General features: G+C 36.4%; 1 protein-coding gene across 1 annotated transcript; it reads right to left on the bottom strand.

Annotated features, from left to right (window-relative positions):
- Window positions 1–10,267: 10,267 nt before the first annotated feature.
- Window positions 10,268–13,924, bottom strand: LOC110855354. Its single transcript, XM_022103783.2, has 10 exons — window positions 13,609–13,924; window positions 13,181–13,302; window positions 12,799–12,912; window positions 12,584–12,704; window positions 12,335–12,477; window positions 11,876–11,993; window positions 11,658–11,787; window positions 11,357–11,527; window positions 10,979–11,143; window positions 10,268–10,733 (listed from the first exon to the last, which is right to left on the bottom strand). The coding sequence occupies exons 1-10, from the start codon at window positions 13,873–13,875 to the stop codon at window positions 10,408–10,410; spliced, it is 1,677 nt and encodes a 558-aa protein (XP_021959475.2). The 5' UTR covers window positions 13,876–13,924; the 3' UTR covers window positions 10,268–10,407.
- Window positions 13,925–21,459: the final 7,535 nt, after the last annotated feature.

Here is a 21,459-nt window from a genome sequence, read left to right as displayed (position 1 = left end):
ATATGCAACCTAAAAAATAAAGTAACCCTTTAGAAAAGTTAATATTAAAAAATCAGACCAAAAATTAACAATAACACGAACTTATCTTTCCGTTGAATTGCCCCTTTGAAGAAAATTTTCGGAGTAAAAGTTTAAACGCCACCCTGAATTATGGAAAAGCGAGTGAACATTTGCAGACGTTTGAACTTGGATGTTGAACATTTTTCTGTAAAGGGGCCACTCAACGGAAGGACAAGTGTCATGTGGTTCCTAATTTTCAGCCAGATTTTTTAACATGACTCGCTATAAAATCCCGTTGTAGCTTAAAAACTGGTTTCATTGTTGATGCATATAGAATTCAGAATAGATTTAAGTACTCTTCAAAAGTCATATTATTTTTAAGGGTATACACCCATTATATATAGATAAACCTGTCATTGTAAGCCAAGCCACGTATGTATTGGCTGATTTTAGTACATACATTCCAATCCGAATACAATTATTAGTGTGCTGTTGATCGAACCGTTTACACAGCAATGTAAATACTCGAGCAAAAATTCCTCTTAACTTCGTCTAAGTCGATGTCGGTTGAAATGTGCATATTTAATTACTTAACCCCATCTCATCCTGGGATTTCATAGCCAACCAAGATGGATGAGACCAGGATGAGATGTAGAATGTCAATAACAATTTCCCAGTAGTGTTTGTTGACTTGCAATTTTTTAACCAAAGTCAACGTTCTGTATCCTGAAGAGTAAATAAATGCATATTAACACTGTTAAAAATCTGGTGTTAATCGTCACCAAATATGACTATGGTGTGCTCATTTAAATAAGAGGCGTTTTTACATGCAAAGCTTCTGGCAAGCAGTCTCTTATTTAAATGATCACACCATTTTCATAGAGCACACGGTATTAATATTTGTCACCAAATGGTAATTTAATTAGCACCAGACAGTGACAATTTGTGAGCAAGATTTTCAGTATGTGGTAAAGACAATTATCAGCATTTGGAAGTCACATATGTATATACACCGGATTTTTAAGAGTGTATCTACAGTTCCATATATCTACGTAGCTTATCATGAAGCAGGAATAATTTTCGAAATTTATAATTCCATCCTTAGCCCAACCCTAATTCATCCTCACCAACCCACTTCTTTCCTATCCTGCTCATGTTAAGCTTAATAGGATAGACTACCAAAAATTATCCTCCCACTTTTATGACGACATAGTATTTGGACGCTCCTCCAATATTTTGTTGTTTGTATATTTGGACACTATTATGTATGTAACTCATCACCACGAAACGTTTATGACGATAAAGTTTTGTGAGCGATAATTCGTCAATTGTGTTTATTTTCAAATAGCAAGAACCAGAAGGCTTGCATGCACAAATATGTACATATCCCTGATCGTATAAAAGTTTTGAGAAGTTTTGATTCAAGCAAAGTGAGAATATGTGCACTGTGTACATAACTTATTAGTAGGGTTGCCGCGGGTAGCGAAAATGCTACCCGTTACCCGACCCGCTACCCGCAGCACAACTACCCGTACCCGCACGGGTACCCGTGCGGGTACCCGTTACCCGCTACCCGTAATGAAAATTGACTTAAAACCTAACCAGGCTTAAGAATAAATTCCATTTAATTAATTGGCTCATTTGGGTTGATATGTAATTTCAGATAATGCTACGCAAGTAACGAATGCCGTAAATTGCTATGGGAATATCCGCAGTTGTTCTGAAACCAAACTTTTTGACTTGCAATGGAACGTTTTTCAAACTACATCGGGATTTCTTAACGAATGATATCAAAAAATCAAGTTAAAAATTAGGAATTATCACTAATCTTTCCCTTGAATAGCCCGTAGGAAACTATTTGGATCAGAGTTCAAAGTCCACCATGATTTTCGTCCAGTGGAGGAATAAGATGCTGAACATTTACTTAAAAATCGAACTTTGCCTCCAATATTTTTCTTTAAAGTGGACATTCAACGGAAAGTATCATGTGATTCCTAATTTTTGGCTTGACTTTTTAATATACTCTCTCGATAATCTTGGTGTAGCTTGAAGAAAGGTTCAACTTTTAGTTTGATTTTTTTTGAAATTTTGATTTAAATTTAAGTTTTCATTTTAAAAATATCTACAAATAAAATTTTAGCCTTCAATCGGATTCAGGTTTTTCATCTTCAACGAACAAATTAAAATCTCGTCAGTCTTACACAAATAAATAAATACAAAATAAATACAAATAAATACATAAATAAATACAAGTCAAATTGTTACTCAGATTTTAGAGCAGGCAAATTTTACTTGAGAAACAATAATTTCATTTTAGGGACGTGAAAAGCATATCAGGCTGCCATAGGCTTCCGTGGCTTCCGAAAAGACACGCACGCTATAAACCCTAGTTGCTGGAAAATAGCAAAGTTTGAAATAGATAAATAATAAATTGACGCTTTTGTTGGTAAATGGACTAACTTGCTGCTAGCTTTCTTTGTGAACTGATATATGTCGAGAATTAAATAAAAACAGAACTACCCGTTACCCGTGCGGGTAGTTCTCGCTACCCGCAGAAGACGGGTACCCGCAAGAATCGTGCGGGTATGCGGGTAACGGGTACCCGCAAGAATCGTGCGGGTATGCGGGTAACGGGTACCCGACCCGTTACCCGCGGCAACCCTACTTATTAGAATACATATGTACAATGAAATCATTGTTGGCTTCCAACAATTGTAATGCATGATAGTTTAAAATTTGTGTACATGACATATCCGTAATAATATTAAGGGGAGGAAACAGTTTTCGCGATACAAGCTAAAATCTGAGAATTTCCCCTAATTTTCAGTTGTGTGTAAAGATTGTTTAAATTTGTTCATACATATATCATTTGAAATAAAGCAATGAAAAAAAAATTAGGGTGGGATTTTGCCGCAATTATCTACATACACCGTCCGTAACAGGTCCTTGGAACTTAATGCATACGTTACAATTTAAAATTCCACATTTAGCATGATAATACGTAGAAAGTAAACGTCTCACGTCGCAGAAATAATGTTGACCAAGTTACGTACACAGCTATGTGGACCAAAAAGTTGATACTAAATAATGTCATATAGGCCATAATCAAAGTAAAAACACATATGTACACCTTGTAGGACGAGAAACTTCCAGAATATTTCCAGTTTTTCTATTTTTACAAGCTCTGGAAATTAATCATCCTAAAATGTAAAACATATGTATTTACATACATGAATATCCTAAGTATTCTTTCGGAATATGTATTCCTGTCAATACTTGACTTTCAACATACTACACGCAACGTGTTGTATTAATAAGTTAGTATTGAATACATACGTATGTGCTGTCACGAAGAAGTGTTTGACGGCACAATTTAAACCATAAATAAATATAAGCATATATGCTTATATTCACTCTGAATTTATGTGGTTTAGTTTACTTAATATCGAATTCTTTACATAAAGATAAGTACACGCTTAAAAATTAATTTTGGGATAAAAGTAAAGCTAAACCCTTTGAGAAAGTGAGTGCATCTTGAATTCGGTATTAAGTAAACTTTGCTCCTAATCAGGTTAACCTTACTTTGGACTTGCAATTTCTTCAAGCTACACCAGGATTGTCTAGCGAGTTATATCAAAAAATCAAGCCGAAAATAAGGAATAACATGACACTTACCTCTTCATTGAATAGTGACTTTGAAGAATAATATTGGCGATAAGGTTCAATTTTTGAGTAAATTTTCTGCCGATTTTCCTCCATGGGATGAGAACCAAGGAGGGCGTGTGAACTCTGACGCCCAACAAATTTCTTTGAAGTGACCCTTCAACGGAAAGATAAGCGTCACGTGTCTCCCAATGTTTGCCTTGATTTTGTGTCATAACTCGCCACACAATCCCTGTGGAGGTTGAAAAAGGTTCCATTGTTAGTGCATGTATTTTACTCAATTTAGAATTCAAAGTGCTTATGTTTTTCAAGAAGACAATATTTTTTTTAAGAGTGCATTATATTTATGAGCAAGCTGACACGAAGTATCGAACACACGAACGACCCTCAAGAATTGGACGGCAAATTCCGCACGGCTATGATGACCATGCACCGTGCCCAATTGAACTTTTGACTTTTGAGGTTGATTTACATGAAAAAATACGGATCGATTTAAAAAAATCTGAATAAAATGTTTACTCGTTTCTACATTCTTGCATCCTTCTCCTTCATTAGGTTGAATCTTCCCGTTACCAATGTGGCTTCAGTTCCCCACCGGACACTCCCTTTCTATATACCTATAGCTTTTTTGACAACTGCGAAATTCACTTTATTCACCAAAAATTACTTGGCGATGATAATGCTAATAAACACTTTGGTGCAATACGAAATAAAAATCTCTATACACCGCTAACCATTCAACTGAAATATCTTAATGGCGGGCAATATAATGTCAATCATAGTCAAGAACAACTCTATAGTCCGCCAGGAAAATCTGGTAGGATTAAGGTCACGTTCATGAATTTGATAATATCGATTAGCGATTCTGAACATGATCGTCTGCACCACCCTCCTCCTCCGCATTATCAATTATCGACCGCAACTCGGGCAACAAATCCAAATTATGCCTTCATCTTGGTGACGTTTCCCATCCCTAAAGAATACTACTTAAATTATGCAGCGGAAACGTCACAAGCAATCCTGGTGTTTGTGAACCTCTCAAACCCTAAAGAAGTTGTCTTGCCTTGCATTGTCTGCACTTCTGAAAGTTTGATACCAGTAATCAGTATCCCGTCACTATCCGACCTTGCTACCTTGTGGGAAACAACAAACACCAAAAATCTCCAAGGTGGGGTTATGTTAAACTTATTAAGATCCAAAACGCCCGGCCAAATTTGTGGCTTCAGTCTTGGCCAGTTCAACGTAACAGATAACACCGTCGATTGCACGTTGAAACTTTTAAGTGAGAGCTACAATTTTACATTGTTCCCCACAACCTTGTTGGCTATGGACCAAATTGACGGGAAGAAAGTGATCATTGGAAAGATGGATTTTAGATTTGTTTTCAATGAAGAATTACTAGCTCAAATCGAGTCAGAACAATTATTAATTTACGACGTTGAACTGGAAGTAATTGATTTCGTAATCGTAACCCAATTTCCACACGCGGAGAACAGTATTTGTGGGGTTTTCACCCCATTTGAGGTTGACATCTGGTTGTCAATTATGATATCTTGCGTAGGGATAAGTTTAATTCTGCAATTTCAAGGAAAGGGATTACCCAATAATTTTAGTGCGATGAGATCCGTCCAGGATTTCATTATGGTTCATTCGATACTCTTAGGACAAGCCATTGCTGACGAGATTATTAGAAAGGTTAAAAACAAGCAAGTATCCCGCCCACTTTTAGCAGTTTGGTTCTTTGTTTGCTACATTCTCATGGAGAATCTCTATCAAGGAAGTATCTATTCCGACTTGACCGTTATGTATCCTCCCCAGGTTCCAAAGACGGCTAGAGAACTTGTCGCATCTAATATGACCATTATCACGACTACCCCAATGCTTACACACTCCATAACTTTGAAAGGTCCGGAGATCACCTCGCTCCTAAAAACATCCATAATTCCAGAAGTTCAAAAGAAAAATTTCGGTGAAAGTTATAACAATTTTATAAACAAGTTGAATTCTAAAATGGAATACATTCATGGTGGCAACGGACTCATGTCGATGATTAAAAATATGTCAAACTCATTAATAATTGGGTCAAATGAAACTTCAAAATGGATTACGACCAAGGGTACATTTGCAATCATGGATATGGTCCAATACTTAGAACTGTATGTAGATTCATTACATATTTTCGGTAAAAGGTTAGTCATCCAGAATAATCCGGATGCCGCATTTCGTTTCTGCGTGGTTGCCTATGGTCGTCGAAATTTCATATCTCCAGAAATTCAGGCCTTTCTGCGACGTTTGGCCGAGACAGGAATTCTGGTTCGGTTCAGTTTCCTTGAAAAATCAAACTATAAAATGCAATTTATCAAACAATTGGGGGCTGAAACGTATTCAAGGTTTGTTGCGAAATTGAGTTCTAACTTTAAGATGGTGACGACCTACCATGAAAGTGGGATACAATTTTACGACGAGCAGGCTCTCGGAGCTTTGTCGTACGTGCTGGCGTTATGTTCCGTCATTGTATCCATAGCTACAGTTATTTTTGTTTGGGAATTGGTGTCAGGATATGCAAAAGTCAGGAAAAAATATTAACCCAAGACAGATGCAATTAAGTAATGTTAGGATGGTCGGTACCCTTCTTATAGAAATCCAGTGCTAAGTTAGGAACTATTTCTGTGTAAGCAGACAAAACTCTTTCTTAAGGAGCCGTACCAGGCAAACTTGGGAAACATTGCAAAATTAAGCCGTAATTCATTGCGCCAACTGGTTCAGGTAATACTTTGAACTCACATGTGTATAATTTGAACCTTGTCTGGTCCCCTGGGTGCTTATGTGGACAGGGGAAGGAAACAGGGTATCACTTTATTACAGAATGTGATTGTTTAGCGATGACCAGACTGATAGTACTCGAAGGGGCGTATCTGACCTCCGAGGAATTACTTGAAACGCCGTTTGCCAGGTTAGCAAGGTTTATTGCTAAGTCTGGAAGATTTCTAAACGATCGCGAATGGCAGAATTCGCAATATTAAACGCAATTGTACTTAGGGGAGTTGGCAATTAGCCTGTAATGTGCTACCGCCGCTGGCTTGGCTATCTCTATTAATGAGTATTCTGGTCACCCCACTAAGTACATATATAGGAACTATTTGTTATAGCAGTTTGTAATGTGGGGTAAAATATACTGATGATCATATGTTATATATTTAAGGGGGTAATTTCTTTGCATTTATTCAGAGTCTTGGTAATCGCATTATTTCTCATAATGGAGACCAAGCACATAAGCAGTTATATAATAAAATTGCATTTTGCCCGAACAATTTTGCTCTATTTATTCTAACTTTTTTCACTATTATTTGATGTATACGAAAATATTTTATTTTTCAAAAATTAGTTTAATACAACTGAAGGACTACTAAATGGTGCATAAACTTCAAGAGAATTGGAATCAATAACTTCACCAGTTACTCAATTATTGTCATTTGATTTATGAGGTTCGTCTTGCCCTATCAATTTTTCTCCCTAGTGTATATGTTATTTCAGCCAAAAAGCTAGCATCGGGACGAATTAAATCAACACCCATTACTTACATACAACCACAATTTCTGCGATGTTGACCTAACCGTTGACACAGTTAAGTAAATACTTATAGACAAGGACTCCCCTTCAATTCGTGGGACTCCGTGGTGGTTGGGATGTGCAGCTATGTACACAGATATCTAATTTTTTAACCCTACATACATATCTCATACAGGTGTTTCATATCCTGCCATGAAGAAGTACGATGAGATTTAAAATGTAAACACCAGTTCCCCATTAATTAATGCATGTTGACTTAATAATTTTCTAACCGCAGTCAACAGTTCTAAAAAATATGTGCATATTTATATACGCTCGTAAAAATCAAGTGTTAGTCGCCACATAACGATGCGCATATGATATTGTTTTTCCCGCATGGTAACAAATCACTGGTCGGTGTTAATTTTGTTTACCACCATTAGGTGATAAACCTTATCACCGCGGGGAGGAGTCACATATGTACACTGTTCTGTGACGATTAACACCAGGTTTTTTAGAGTTTACCTCTTTACCAAGAAATCCTCGATAAACGATAAATCTTTATGAGGCACGGTTTGTCTGTGTTTGTTGACAGGGAGCAAGAAACAAACAATGCATATACATACAAAGATGATATTTCTAAGGTATTTGAAAAAACTGTGCATGTATTAAAAAAGGAATGTTGAGAAGTTCAAACTTTTACATGAGGGTAAGATAAGAGTGGAAATTGCATATGCAGAATACGTAAATATGTTCCGTTGTGCATGTGTGCCGTGCTTTTTCGACGAAAGCGATCTGCTCATTTACATATATGTACAACTAATCCAGTGGATCTATGTATGTATATGGCTCTCGCATTTGCTTTTCACCACACAAGTGCAATATTGTCCATTCATACACTCTTAACCATGTGTTTAATGTGGTAAAAGGTGTACCTTTGTCTTTCGCCAAATGGTGGTAATATTTCTCACGCATGGTGATAAAATTAATACCAGCCAGTGACATGTGGGCAAAACTTGAATATCACCATGCAGCGAAAAACATAATCACTATTTGGTTAAATCATATGCACTCACACGAAACACCGTGCTGTTACGATTAACACCGGTTTTTACAGTGTTTTGTCCTCAGTGGCGGGTAAACCGGGTATGTGGCATAGGTGACACCTAGGGGCCCCGCGCAGCGGGGGCCCCCAGCCTGGCGTCCATTGATGACTGATGTAGCTTCGCTAGTATAGATGGATACTTACGTGTGTAGTTTTCTCGTGGGGACTAGTCCCGGCAACTCATTTTGCATGAGGATTGTTTCCCCATAGAGTTTTGTTTCCCCTTCCAGTTAGATATTGGTATTTCATGCCTGGCGTCATCTCGGTGCATTGCCGGGTAAACCGGGGAGGTGAAGTATTTGTGACGTAGGGGCCCTCACGCAGCGGGGCCCCGCACGCATGATCCCGGTTGAGACTATGCGTTAATTGTTACAAGAGTTGCCAGCGAATTGCTAAAAATAAATTCAAGGATAATAGGGCAATACAAATATAGGAATAAATTGGTGATATTTACTCACGTTCAGGTAGTTTGCGAAACCGCGAACAAATGGTTAAGCAGCTACATAGATACGTAGATAATGTAGACATAAACAAAAAAGGTACTATTTAAAGGCTCCAATAATTTTTGCACGTGATTCCGCAAAATTTCTATATGTTTTCCAGATAAATAATTTTTAATAAAATTGGGGGCCCCTTGACGTGCTAGCCAAAATACACGATTTTTAACGAATTCCTGCGATTAATGTTTTTGTGCATACTTATTTGGTCAAATACAAAAGAATTTGTTCTGTTTAAATTATTAAATTTCTCTTAACCTAGTATTTTTTAACCTATTACCCCGTGTTTACACTTCTCATTTCATTTTAATTTAGTTTTCATTTCACTATAGCTTTCTCGTCATTTTCATCTTTGCAATTGATACTTTTTCCCAGAAATTCAAGAAATATTAATCTTCCGATCATTTCATTTTGCTTTCACAGCAACTAAAAATTAAAATACCAAATTTGGAAGGAATCCAAATTGTTTCCCTAAACCACGGTTCAGAAAAGCAAAATAAAATAAAAATATTTAAGATGTCACAAAATAAAACCTAGGATACAGGACCTATCAAGTAAAAATACAATATGCAAGCCCTACAAAGCAGCCTGATATAGTGCAACCATAGCTACAGTTGATTATAAATAAATTAAAGTCATTTTAATTTTCCAAAATTGAAACACTTTTAACTTTGGAAAACGGCGTGAAAATGAAATCAGAATGAAAGCAAAATGAAATGAACGAAACTATGAAATGTAATCATTTTGCTGTTGGCATGACATTAATTTTTCGTGACATTTTACAAAATTTCCTTCTCAAAAACATTAATTTTTCAGTAATTTGAGTTTCTTTTGCATTTGTTAAAATATTCAAATACATGAATGAAAATTCTAAATGTCAGACGTTTTTGGAAATGTATTTTCCTAATTTGAGGTAGATAATTTTCAGAAAGCTACATTTAAAATTTGTCACATCGGCTTAAAATAAGTAAAGTAATAGGGTTTTGGAAAGTCGTAGTTTGTCCGAAATTTAATTAACAATTCCGCCACATGCGAAAACACTCGCATTCATGAATAAGCAGGTTTCCTTGTTGCTGAGCAATTTAAAACTAACGGTCAAAGTCGGAGAAGCCCAAGTCTGCACATTGTAAGTATATTAAACATCGTCACAAATAAATTCACCTAGGGGCCCCGAGCTGGCTAAACCCGCCACTGTTTGTCCTATGTTTTATTTAACTTTAATAAAAATGCAACGCAGAATTAATGACAATGCATGTTAAAAAATAATTTTTGCACGTAAATACAAAATTATAATTTGCATCTCAATTTTTGCGAATATAAAACTGTATAACAAATTAAATAAATAAAAAAATAAAAAATATCGCCTTGTTATATTACGTAAATTTACGTAATATATATGGTATATTTATATACCATATATGTATGTATTTATGTATGTTTATGAAATTTTAACTTTCATGCATAAATTTCTGACTTTATTTCTTTATTAATATTCATTGCAAACTTAATGTGGCGACTATTTGATCAAATGGTTTTATAACAAAAATCGGTAAACTATTCTTGACTCGTATTACATGCATATTGTGAATTCATTTAATTGAAATTTGTCAGACCACAACTGTCTGGCAGATAAGGCACGACAGGGAGCTGATCGAGGGTAACATTTCTCACAAAATCTGTCCCCATCTGGGCCCCACCGGTCACAAGGCCAAAAGTGTCCACATCCCAGAATTCGACAAACAATTGGAAATCTGGGGGGACCGTGCCCGTAGCAAAAACTTGGACGACATCAGAGTCCCAATCCGCGAGGAAGGTGGTGTTCGAAACCTGTATCAGCCAAGCTTGACCCCAAACGCCGTAACTCAAGTAAGGTTGCAGAACTCCGCTGTCGTTCAGGCGAAGACTGCCCACAATCTGGCCTGTTTTTTAATTTCATAATTTAAAAAAAATTATGATGATGCAAGGTCAAAAATTTGTAATGAGGGTATTCAAGACTCCTTCGTGTCGTAAAATAAATTACAAAGGTTACGCAATTTTGTACGTGGAGTAAGATTTTTCAGCAAAAATCGCGTTATTTAAGGTACGATTTCTGAGAAGCTTGCCCTTGTTTTTTTATTCATAAATTATTTTACGATACGAAGGAATCATTCAATATTTTTTTTACCTGACTGTCCACTTCCAAAATTTCCAACAAGATCGCCAGGCTCAATTTTAATGGTGTTTCCCAATTTAGGTTTTTTCTCAACTTTTGATTTAGTAAGAATTGTAGCATCATTAAAACGTGGGGAAATTGATCTCGTATTGGGGAAACTGTCTGATCTATTCACTCCTGAAAGAATTAGCATAAATATATTAGGGGTATTCATTACGAGCTCGTATCAATCGTAATGTTAGCAAAAAATTTCGCACGTTGGCAAAAAATATTGACTCGAAAATTCATTTGCGAACTTCCCACCGAATATTTACTTCGCATTTTTTAACTCGTAAGGAATATCCCATTAGTAAGTAAAGACCCTGTTTTTTAACAAAATTAGCCACAAACCTAGCACAGCGTCAAAAATCTTAGCATGTAACCGCTGCTGGTGGTATTCCGTTTCCTGCGTGGACCCCGGTCCGCTGAAGGTTGTGAAAATTCCAAGCTTTAAGCCTGGTGCGAGCGTCATAAAACTTTCGTAGGGGGGAAGAAATCCGCCATGATAGATTGTCTGCCATCCTATTTACATATTAAATTATATAATTATAGAAACATTGAGTATAAATTGAATACGCAAATTAAATTTGTGATTTAATTAATTAAAATAGTGTTCTCAATATTACTCGCCTTCTTAATATTATTTTTTTACCATCATAAACACCCAAATCGAGGCCTAAGCCGTAAGAATAGGTGAGGTCGAGGAATGAGGCTGCATTTTCCGTTCGGAATGATCCCCACACGTTCAAATTGGATGCTCGGTATAACCATTGCATTGCTTCCTTTAAATTATATACAAGTATTTAATAGATTTTGTCTGGATTGCTGATTTTTAAATAAGAATTTCTGTTCAATTATGTAATTGAATACCGGATTAACAATTTGGTCAGATCCAACTTTCCCCTGATTTAAATGAAATTGCATATATTTAGCCATATCCCGAGCTGAAGTTAGAATTCCACCCGACCCTATCGCCATGGAGACTGGTCTATGTACAAACAACAAATATCAATTTTAATTAATGATTAAATCAAAAATAGTAATAAATAGCTCAATAAAATTAATCATTCCATGAATCATTTAACTAAACAAGTTGACTAAACTTGTACTTGACTAAACAAGTATCACTGACAACCTGTCTCACTTCAAAAGTTCACTCAAGAGCAGGTTAGATAAATCTAATTACCCATTTTAATTGAAACGTGATACACAAGTCAATTACAGATAAATGAATCATTCAATAACATCGTTTTAATTTTAATCTATGTACCTGTTACTAATTAATTAATGCCACATACATAATATTGCCGACAATAACTGATAACTCACTTCAAAAGTTCTGGATTAAACCGGTGCAGTTGCCCATCCATCTGGTAGTAAGGTACCGATCGATTACTCATATTGTTATGATCGTCCGATTGCCGCACGACGGTTGAGTCATTCATTCCGATATCGGTGAACAACTTGGCCAACTGGGGTGACAATTAATTAAGTAGTCATGTAGGTAACTAATCATCATTATCAGGATGACGAATTGATGTGTCAGCTCATTTGCATACATATGTGTCAAGAACTCACGATGACATCGAAGGTCGAGTTGGCAAGGTGACCAATAATGTTGCTGGCGAGTGCGACCATGGCGTTGTTGTAGACGTAGCCCCCTCGGAATTGACAAACTTGAGGGGCATATCTTTGACGGCTGAATTAAACATGGAACATGAAGGTTACAACATATGTAGAAATTTCGAAAATTTCGAAAAAAATCCACTAATAAAATTTTAAAACAAAATTACTAAAGAAAATTTTCCGCAGAGCCGAATGGGTCGACAAAAATGCCCATGCTTTCCGGTAAGATGCACACTCGATGGGATAAGAGGTCGCGAAATGTAATACTTTCGGATCGATATCTAAATAAATTAAGATGCACTCTTAAAAATAATGTTACCCTTTTGAAACGTAAATATATATTTCAGTGCACTCTAAATTCTTAATGCAATTTAAAGAGTAACGCTGATATAGAGTAAAGTTTACTCTAGACTTATGTATACATATAACAGTGCATATGTGTAGAGTTGAGAGTGCATTTATTTTTTTAATGGTAGCATGATTTTTAAAAGTGTATTGATTAAAAATGAATGCCTGGATAAAAATTGAAAAGTTTACGAATTTTTTTACCTGTCACCGAGAGTGAAATTGTAGGACGGGGCAAGTTGTCGGATCGGAATGTCTAGTACAATTTCCCCAAGGTTGTGAAATTGTTCGGACAGACTTCGTACAATAACAGTGGCCGTGAAACTCTAGAAAAATTAGTTGGAAATTAATGACATATGATCTCAATTTTACACACTGTTAAAAATCACGTTACTCTTTCGAAAGATAAATGCAATCCAAATTCTGTAAACTATCCCAAATCCAGACCAAGGTTACGTTAAATTCATTAACTCGAAAAATTGCAAAGTTTTCTCAGGATTTGGTATATAGAGGTTAATTAATGTAGAATTTATTGTGCATTCACTCTTTAGAAGGGTAGCATTATGCTTAAGAGTTTACAATGTGTACTTAATTCGTAATTTAAGTATTCAATTCAAACAATTTATAAATACCTTTGAGATAGAACCAATCGCAAAAATGGTGGCATCGTCGGCATTAATTTGATTTTCTATATCTCTAAATCCGTACCCTTGGTTATACAGAATTTCACCGTCGCCCTTTATCAAGGATAAACCCAGGCCCGGAATATTGTGGAAGTTAATAAACTCGTCCACCAAAGTGTTAATCTGGAGCTGCAAATCTGGCGGAATTTGACTTTGTCCTAACGAAATTAGGACGGAAACGAAGAAAATAAAGGAAATCGAAGTAGTGTTACGCATTTTGAATTGTTATCTGAACTCCTGGCGAAATATGAGTGAGCTTATTTTTGCCAAGTTTTCCATTTATATTCAATCGCAGTTAAAAATTATTAATCGCGAGTAATTAAATGAGGACACGAGTTTATGTCATTGATTTGAATCGTGTTTGTGTTATCTAATCATTCATTGTTATAAATGACATTAATTTTTTAAATGAATCGATGCACTCTTTGGAATATTAAATCATTACCGGCGAGAGTATATATGTGTAATGTATGTATTAGCAAATGTTTGCTAATAATGTTGTATGTTTGTTAAGAAATATTTTATGTATTTATTTTTGGTTACAGGTTAAAATAAGCTTGACAATTGTGGGTGATAAGCCTTGTTCACATTTCCACAATCTTTATTTGTTACAAAAGGTGTCCCTACATTACGTGGTCTGGTTTACTCCATTTCTGTAACATCCCTTAACCTTAATCTTTCCACACATGATCATCAACTCATGGATACCACGAATTTTCATATCGGGTGAAATTCGGTTGGAAACTGGGTCCGTTAATAAATCCGGAAGTTGTAGAGGCAGTTTTAATACTTTCCGAGGATGGCCCGGTCATCCTTCGAAAGCGGTTCCCTTTACGGGAGTCATAGTTCCAGCAAAGGGAAATTCTTCTAAATATGTATCCGTGTGATGTAAAATTGTCAGGAATGGGCAGTCACACTTAGACAAAATTATCGAAAAAAACTTTGAACAATATAGTCCATCAGAAGGAGGCCATTGGAAAATAATTCAAATTAATAATTTAACAATTGCAATTACCCAGGTACCAATTTATCTTCAGTGGCCCGAATTTGCACTAATTGTTCCTATTACATAAGTTGATCCACCATCCAGACAGAGATTGCCTTCATTCCCTACGTCGAGTTAAACAAGGTAGTTACTTATGTAAATAGTTGCGTAATTTTTCATTAAAGCCACGTCATTAGCTCACCTATAGCTTAATTTTCGTAAAGCTTAAAGCTTCTAATGCACTCTTGCACTTTAAATTGTTTAACAATTTCTAAAAATACGGATTACATAAATACCCACGATGGATTTATTATCGTCTTAAAAACTATAGGTGTACGTTGCGTGACACAAGCAATAGCTTTCTTTCAACTGCGACGCTGAAGTTAATATAAATTTATGGACCTATTTACATGTATATTAGAATTTTCGAGAAACTAACGTACATAACTGACAATGTTGGAGATAGTGTTAAAAAATCTTCTGCACAACGCCGTTATCTCTACTCGGAGGTCCACCCTGTACACCGTGTATTATCTCGCCTGGGACACTAAAAACAGTCGTGTCACCCAACCCAGAAAAAAATGGCATGCACAAGCTTTTCGAAACGTAAACATTTTTGCCACATTCTTCATATTTCCCGTCATGTGGTTGCGATGCTATCATCTGTGGACGTCAGGAGAAGGGATTGATAATAAGCCAACCCTTTGGCTGACATATCTTATCAGCTTTCTCCTTCCCTGCTACCTCTTGGAAGCCAGGGTTCTCATGAAACCATCTGGCGTTAGGAAGTACGTCGCATGTTTTGATGTTCTTCTAAATCTGGAGAAGGAATTCCAATGTGAGTAGTTTTTCGACAATTTTTTAAAATTCTGACCGTTCGAGACTATTATTTTACCATGCTTCCAACATTCGGATCCCTTCCGAAAGAATTTGAATCAAATTATTTGATTAAAATTGGTAAAGTTACGGCCTTTTAGAAACCCCAATTTTTAGCATAACTGAATAAATGAGTTTTAAATAAATAAAAATCCACTTTCCTTTTTCAGCCATGATTCCTCAGTTGGACTACAAACCAGACGAAGGTCTTGACGCCACTCGCAGACAAATGCTTCGCGTTCCCACCGTATTTTTTGGCCTAGTTAATTTCATTTGTCCCATTTGGCCGTCTTTCTGTCTTTCTTTACTTGGAATCCGCTATACACCATGTTACGCGCCATCCACAATTTCGAAATGTACTCTCCCATCGTTCCCATGTCTATTCAATTCTCCCTCGGTGTCATCAACACGCTTGGAGTTACAATGATGTTAGCCACGCTTGGAATTTGTGCTCTCCTTATCGGCAGCAGCATTGCGTGTCTCTTAGTGTGGATGTTATTCCTCACACCTAAAAGAAATAATAGAAAGAATGTTCACTTTTGCGGGGGTCTGGGTTTCCATTCTGCCCTTAAGATGTACAACATGCTCCGTATCATGACCTTGATTGAGGAAGAATTATTCCGCGAACTCGTCCTGCCGTATCTGCATCATTTTCTTGCAGTGGTGTTGTCTACTGGCGCACATATTTCGGTGCTAATCGAGGTATCCAGTCGTGGCGGGAAATCTTTGAGTTTAATCTTGGTTGCCATAGCGATTTGGATAGTTTCCATGGTAACTGAATTTTTTTCTATCTGCGTGATTGCAAAGATTGGGGTATTGTCCAGAACGTTTTTTATGCGGTTGCGCAGTGAAGATGGGAGGGATCCGTATCGGAAAAGGCTCTTGGATTCTATGCTGCCGAATTCAATATGTCTCGAATTTCTTAGATCGGTGGGAACCATCCATAATGGAGTTGAAATGAAATACTTTCTAAACTATTTGGACAGGGTAATGAATTGCACGGTAACCATACTACTTGCATATGTACACTAATGGTATGTGAACAATTAGTATAGATATTCAAGTAAGTCAGACTATACTAAATTCAATACATCATCTATAAAGTATTATAAATTATTTGGTTTTGTAGAATAAATCGGATAATAATCCAAATATGTTCATACCGAAACACATATTCTCATCAGAAGTCAACGCCGCATATATTTTTTAATATTTTTTAACTTTTTTAAAATTTAAGTTTTTTAAAAATAATATTTTTGTTTAATTTTAAAAATTGATATTTTAAAAAATTTCGTATTGAAGTTTACCAGATCACATTTACGGTTCCATCAAATAGTGATGTAGTTGACTACTTGACTTTTCAGGCAAGAAATAGGGGCAAAGGCTTATTACCTACTTTAAACATGTTTAAACTAGATATCCTTAATTTCGTTTAGGTTACCTAAAATAGGGATACATCATAAAATTATGTCAAAAATGTTACAACCAACTGCGTGCAATGATAAAAACTGTGATCTTTGACACAGTTGTAATTAACACCTCATATGGTCAAGTCTAAGATGTTAAATTTTGCTATAAAACTTGTCAAGTGCATGAAAAAACAGTTAATGAAAAGCTACATTCTCCAAGAAATATTGTAGATTTTAGATTATTAGCAATGCTAATTTAGAGTGTTTCAGATCCTTCCTATTTAGCGTTTAGTAATTTATGTATGTATGTAGGCGCCGCCGAAGATATTTCATCACCGCGCCGCGGCGCGCCGCCGCCGCCGACCAATATACATTTTCACGCCGCCGCCGGGTAAACCGTCGGCGTTGACCTCTGATTCTCATACTTCTTGGTGCATATGTATATATCCAAATCCGCCAAGTATCAAATTTAGTCAGATGCCTAAGTTGAAATTACGTAAAATAAATTGGGTCATGACTCATTACCAAACTAATTGGGTTTCAATGATGCATCGAATATGGATGCCTTGCATAAATATTGTACAGCCTTTTGATTATGTACAGTACTTGTACGTTTCTTGCAATGACCTTACTCTGGTAAATAAGCTTGTAACACGAGATGTCTCTATCACTACCCATCCTCGAATCCTGCACATAGTTTATGCACAGTTGACAGTACGTTGTCCTGAAGGATCTTCCAGGTTAATTAAGCTAAACCATTCCAAATCGTAGGTTGATTCCTATACACATCGTCCAACTTTTCGTTGTGCAAATTTGCAGGAGAAATTAACTACATAGCTATCCTCACAACCTGTTGGAACTTTGCGCAGTCAAATTAGTGTCAAGTCTACATACTTTCCGCGTACTCTGCTCTGTCACCTCATTTGCATATTTTAACGCATTCGAGAGAGTCATAGAGTCTACTCAACATGGAAAGCCCGTATCGCCGAAAATGGGCTATTGAGATTTATGCAAATGAGGTGACACGCCTAAATGCGAGGATAGTATTTACTTGTGCACAAACAAACTAACTTTAACAAACTGACCATGGTATTGGAAAGGTGTGCAATTCTTTCCTAATAGGATTGTTACACGAAATTTAACACACTAAAAGCAGTGATAAATATTAAGGGGATACAAATTCACCGAACTTATCTACGAATTTCAGTCTACTAATATGTAGACAAGGATTTGTACCAAATTATTAGTTAATTCAAGAAAAAATACCTCTACCGTTTCACCTTGACAAAATCACATCAAATTTTAGTCTTTCCGATTGCTACACATTTGTGTAAATCTTTCCTTAAAGGATTATGTACATCTACATTATAAGCTGGAAATGTTTGTCTGCAACGGAAGTGAAAGCAATTTTCCGTGACGGAAGTGAAAGTGGAGAGCTTTCACTTCCGTTTCCAACCGACATTTCCAGCTAATAATATAGATAAAATACAAAAATAATTCGGTGGAATTATAAGGAATGTCACTTAATTTTCCCGAAAATCAAATAAGCCCGGCGGGAGACGGGCTTATACGCTAGTTGTATATATTTTTAAAAATGTTGCTTACAAAACATGTATCCACCATACTTTAAAGCCTCAGGAAGGATTATTAAACTGGGCTTGCTGCAAAAATATCCGAATTAACGTCACACTTCATAAGTCTTTAAGTGTTCAAAAAAGTAGTAGCACCATCTACAAAGTATGCTTACATGGCTAAAAGATCTCACTGATTATGTAGAATAAAATGAGACCGACAGAACAAGGACAGGACGCTGGCGGAGTTTCGCTCCTACAACTTCTCTTCGTCACTTATTATCCGTTCGGGTATAAGCCATGCGTCGAAATAATTATGGATCAAAGGGGCACCTTTTTTATTCGAAAAACTAAACGCAAATTGGAGACAATATTGAAATTCGTCCCAATAATTTTTTTGTCCTTGAGCTGGTTTTTGTGCGGAGTTGCTATCCTAATTGTGGTCGCAGAGAGCAAAACTTACTTCGAGGTGGTAAGGAATCCCGTCGTGGGCACGTGGGGAATCGCGACCCTTCTTTCCTTGAGTGGCACGATGGTATACAAAGTTTGGGTTTTTGACGGCCTGGACATGTCGGTTAAAATGGCGAATGAAGTTTTGACGATTGAGCGGGAAGTAGGAGCTGGTAAGTTGCCAAATTTATGGGAAGTAAGTAGGGGGTCATCCATGAATTATGCCAGGCGAAGTTATTTACTAATTATTCATGACTTTATTAGCTCGTCCTGCGTAGCACGAGAGCTAGTGAATTCCTCCTGCCCGTCCGTCTGTCCGTTCACGATTTTTTGTTCATCAATTGATCGTAATTAAATCTTTAATTGAATTTTAATTAGCATTGATGCTTAATTAGCATCACTTGATGTGATGAAAAACGTGTGACACACAGACAGACGGACTTCGGGAACTCCATCGAGCTCCGCAGAGCTAGTTAATATCTAGTTGACTTTGAACAATTATGTATTTAACCTAAAATTCACACATAGTTGGTCTGCATGTGCAGAAAAAATTAATAATTTACTTCCAAATTGTAGGATTATCGCGAGAACGTCCACGTGGCCGGCAGTATTCTCCACGTGGGTATTCTCTCACGCGGTTCCAGTTTATCGATTGGTTAACTATTATGCTTTACTCTGCCCCGCCATTCATGGTAATAGGTATTATATCCGCTGGCGCAGAGCCGTTTATTTTCCTTGTAAGATATATTCTCAGATTTTACCCGTTTTTGAAGCATATTTGGTTAGCCGGTTATGTCAAAATATTCCAAATTATGATCTTCCTCTTGGTCATTTGGCCACTTTATAATTTTGTAGTTTACGAATTGGTTAGAATTATGATGTTCTCATTTTCCCTCGTTGTTAACGTGGGCAGAAAAACGATCTCAATTTTGCACTCTTTGCACAAAAGGCAAACATGCAAAGCCGGGGTATCTTGGAGCAAAGGGTATTATTCTCGCCTTCGAATTATTTCGCAAAGTGTGGAACCCGCGTTAAAAATTACGATGCTTGTTACTCTAACGTCCTTGGGACTGGTGGCTTGTGCCACGACTTTTATTGTTGTTCGTCTCCATAGAAAGTTTCGGACTGGGATGACCCTCATTGATGGATGGTCTGCCATTAGTTTCTTATTCTTTTTGAATGCGATTTTGACCAAGTTTAATTTGATATACCTTGCAATTTTCTTTGCACATTTGTGTATATAGATTTATTTTTGTTTTTAGGGTTACAAGGAAACTAGTATACTTAGCAATAAAAAACATCTTGTATGTCAATTCTACACTCTCAATAATTTTTTGACAATATTGTCACCGTCGGAGACACTATGCAATTCTACCGCGTGGTAACAATATAGTAACAAATTGTCTTCTGTGGGTAAGAAATTGCCTCCGGTATCGGTAATATTTTTATTACCTGAGCGTTGACATTGGGGCAGTGCAGGATTTAGCCTCTGTATATATGTTACCCTTCGGTGATAAATTATTACCTGAGCGGTAGAGTTGCATAGTACCTCCGCCGGTAACAATATCATCAAAAAATTATTGAGAGTGTACTTATAAAGATATCTTCAAAAAGAGTACAATCACTGATATGATAACTATTCCAGGGCGAAGTACAAACTAGTTGATAGTACAGTTTATGTTGTATAGTGTCGTCATTGTCACTAGAGAGGTTGAGCAAGAGTACACTTTGGGATTGTAAACACAGCGGAAAAGCAAAATATTTCATGGTCAGAATTTTACAGAATTCCCAATGTCGTCAGACATCAAATTAAATGTGAAACCTGTTAGGCATATATTACATTAGGGGGCGATCCATAAATTATGTCACGCAAAAAAAACCTTTGTTAGGACCCCCCCCCACCCCTGTTGTCACGCCTTTGTAACGCTCGTCGTGACCCCTCCCCCCCTTTTGTCACGTCACGCCTAAAAATCTGAATTTTTCCAATTGTAAGTATAAGATACATACATAATATGTTCTATAAAAGAGGAGCGAGTAGTAAACATAGCGTAATATCACAAGTTAATCTTATGTATGGGTCGCCAGGATTTTGCACAAATTAACTTTATTTGGCCGATAATTCACGAAGCCACGCCTTTGTCATAGAAGATGTAGTACAAATTTCGGTTGAAACGAAATATTTCGAAATAACTGAGTGAAACCCGTGTAATTTTACAGGATAGAAACAATTGTTAGCTCTATTTATACTCATATCACATCCTTGATGGAGTGAAAAGTCAAAGCAAGTCAAGTCAAGCAAATTTTTAGAGATTTAGTAATTTTTTAATTGAATTTTTTCAAAATTATGATGATTTTTTGAAATTGTAGACTTTATGGCATCATAAATTTTTTAAATTTAAATTTTCTTAATTTACACAAATAATTGTATATTGTACAAATTATCTGAAGGTTTGAACAAAATTTAGAAACTTGGTTGAAAATCTAAAACTTGGTTGAAATTTTGGATGCT

This window comes from Folsomia candida, unplaced genomic scaffold (assembly GCF_002217175.1).
Source record: "Folsomia candida strain VU population unplaced genomic scaffold, ASM221717v1 Fcan01_Sc012, whole genome shotgun sequence".
Taxonomy (NCBI): domain Eukaryota; kingdom Metazoa; phylum Arthropoda; class Collembola; order Entomobryomorpha; family Isotomidae; genus Folsomia; species Folsomia candida.
Note: the sequence above shows the minus strand (reverse complement) of the source record. Positions and strands in the feature narration are given on the sequence as shown.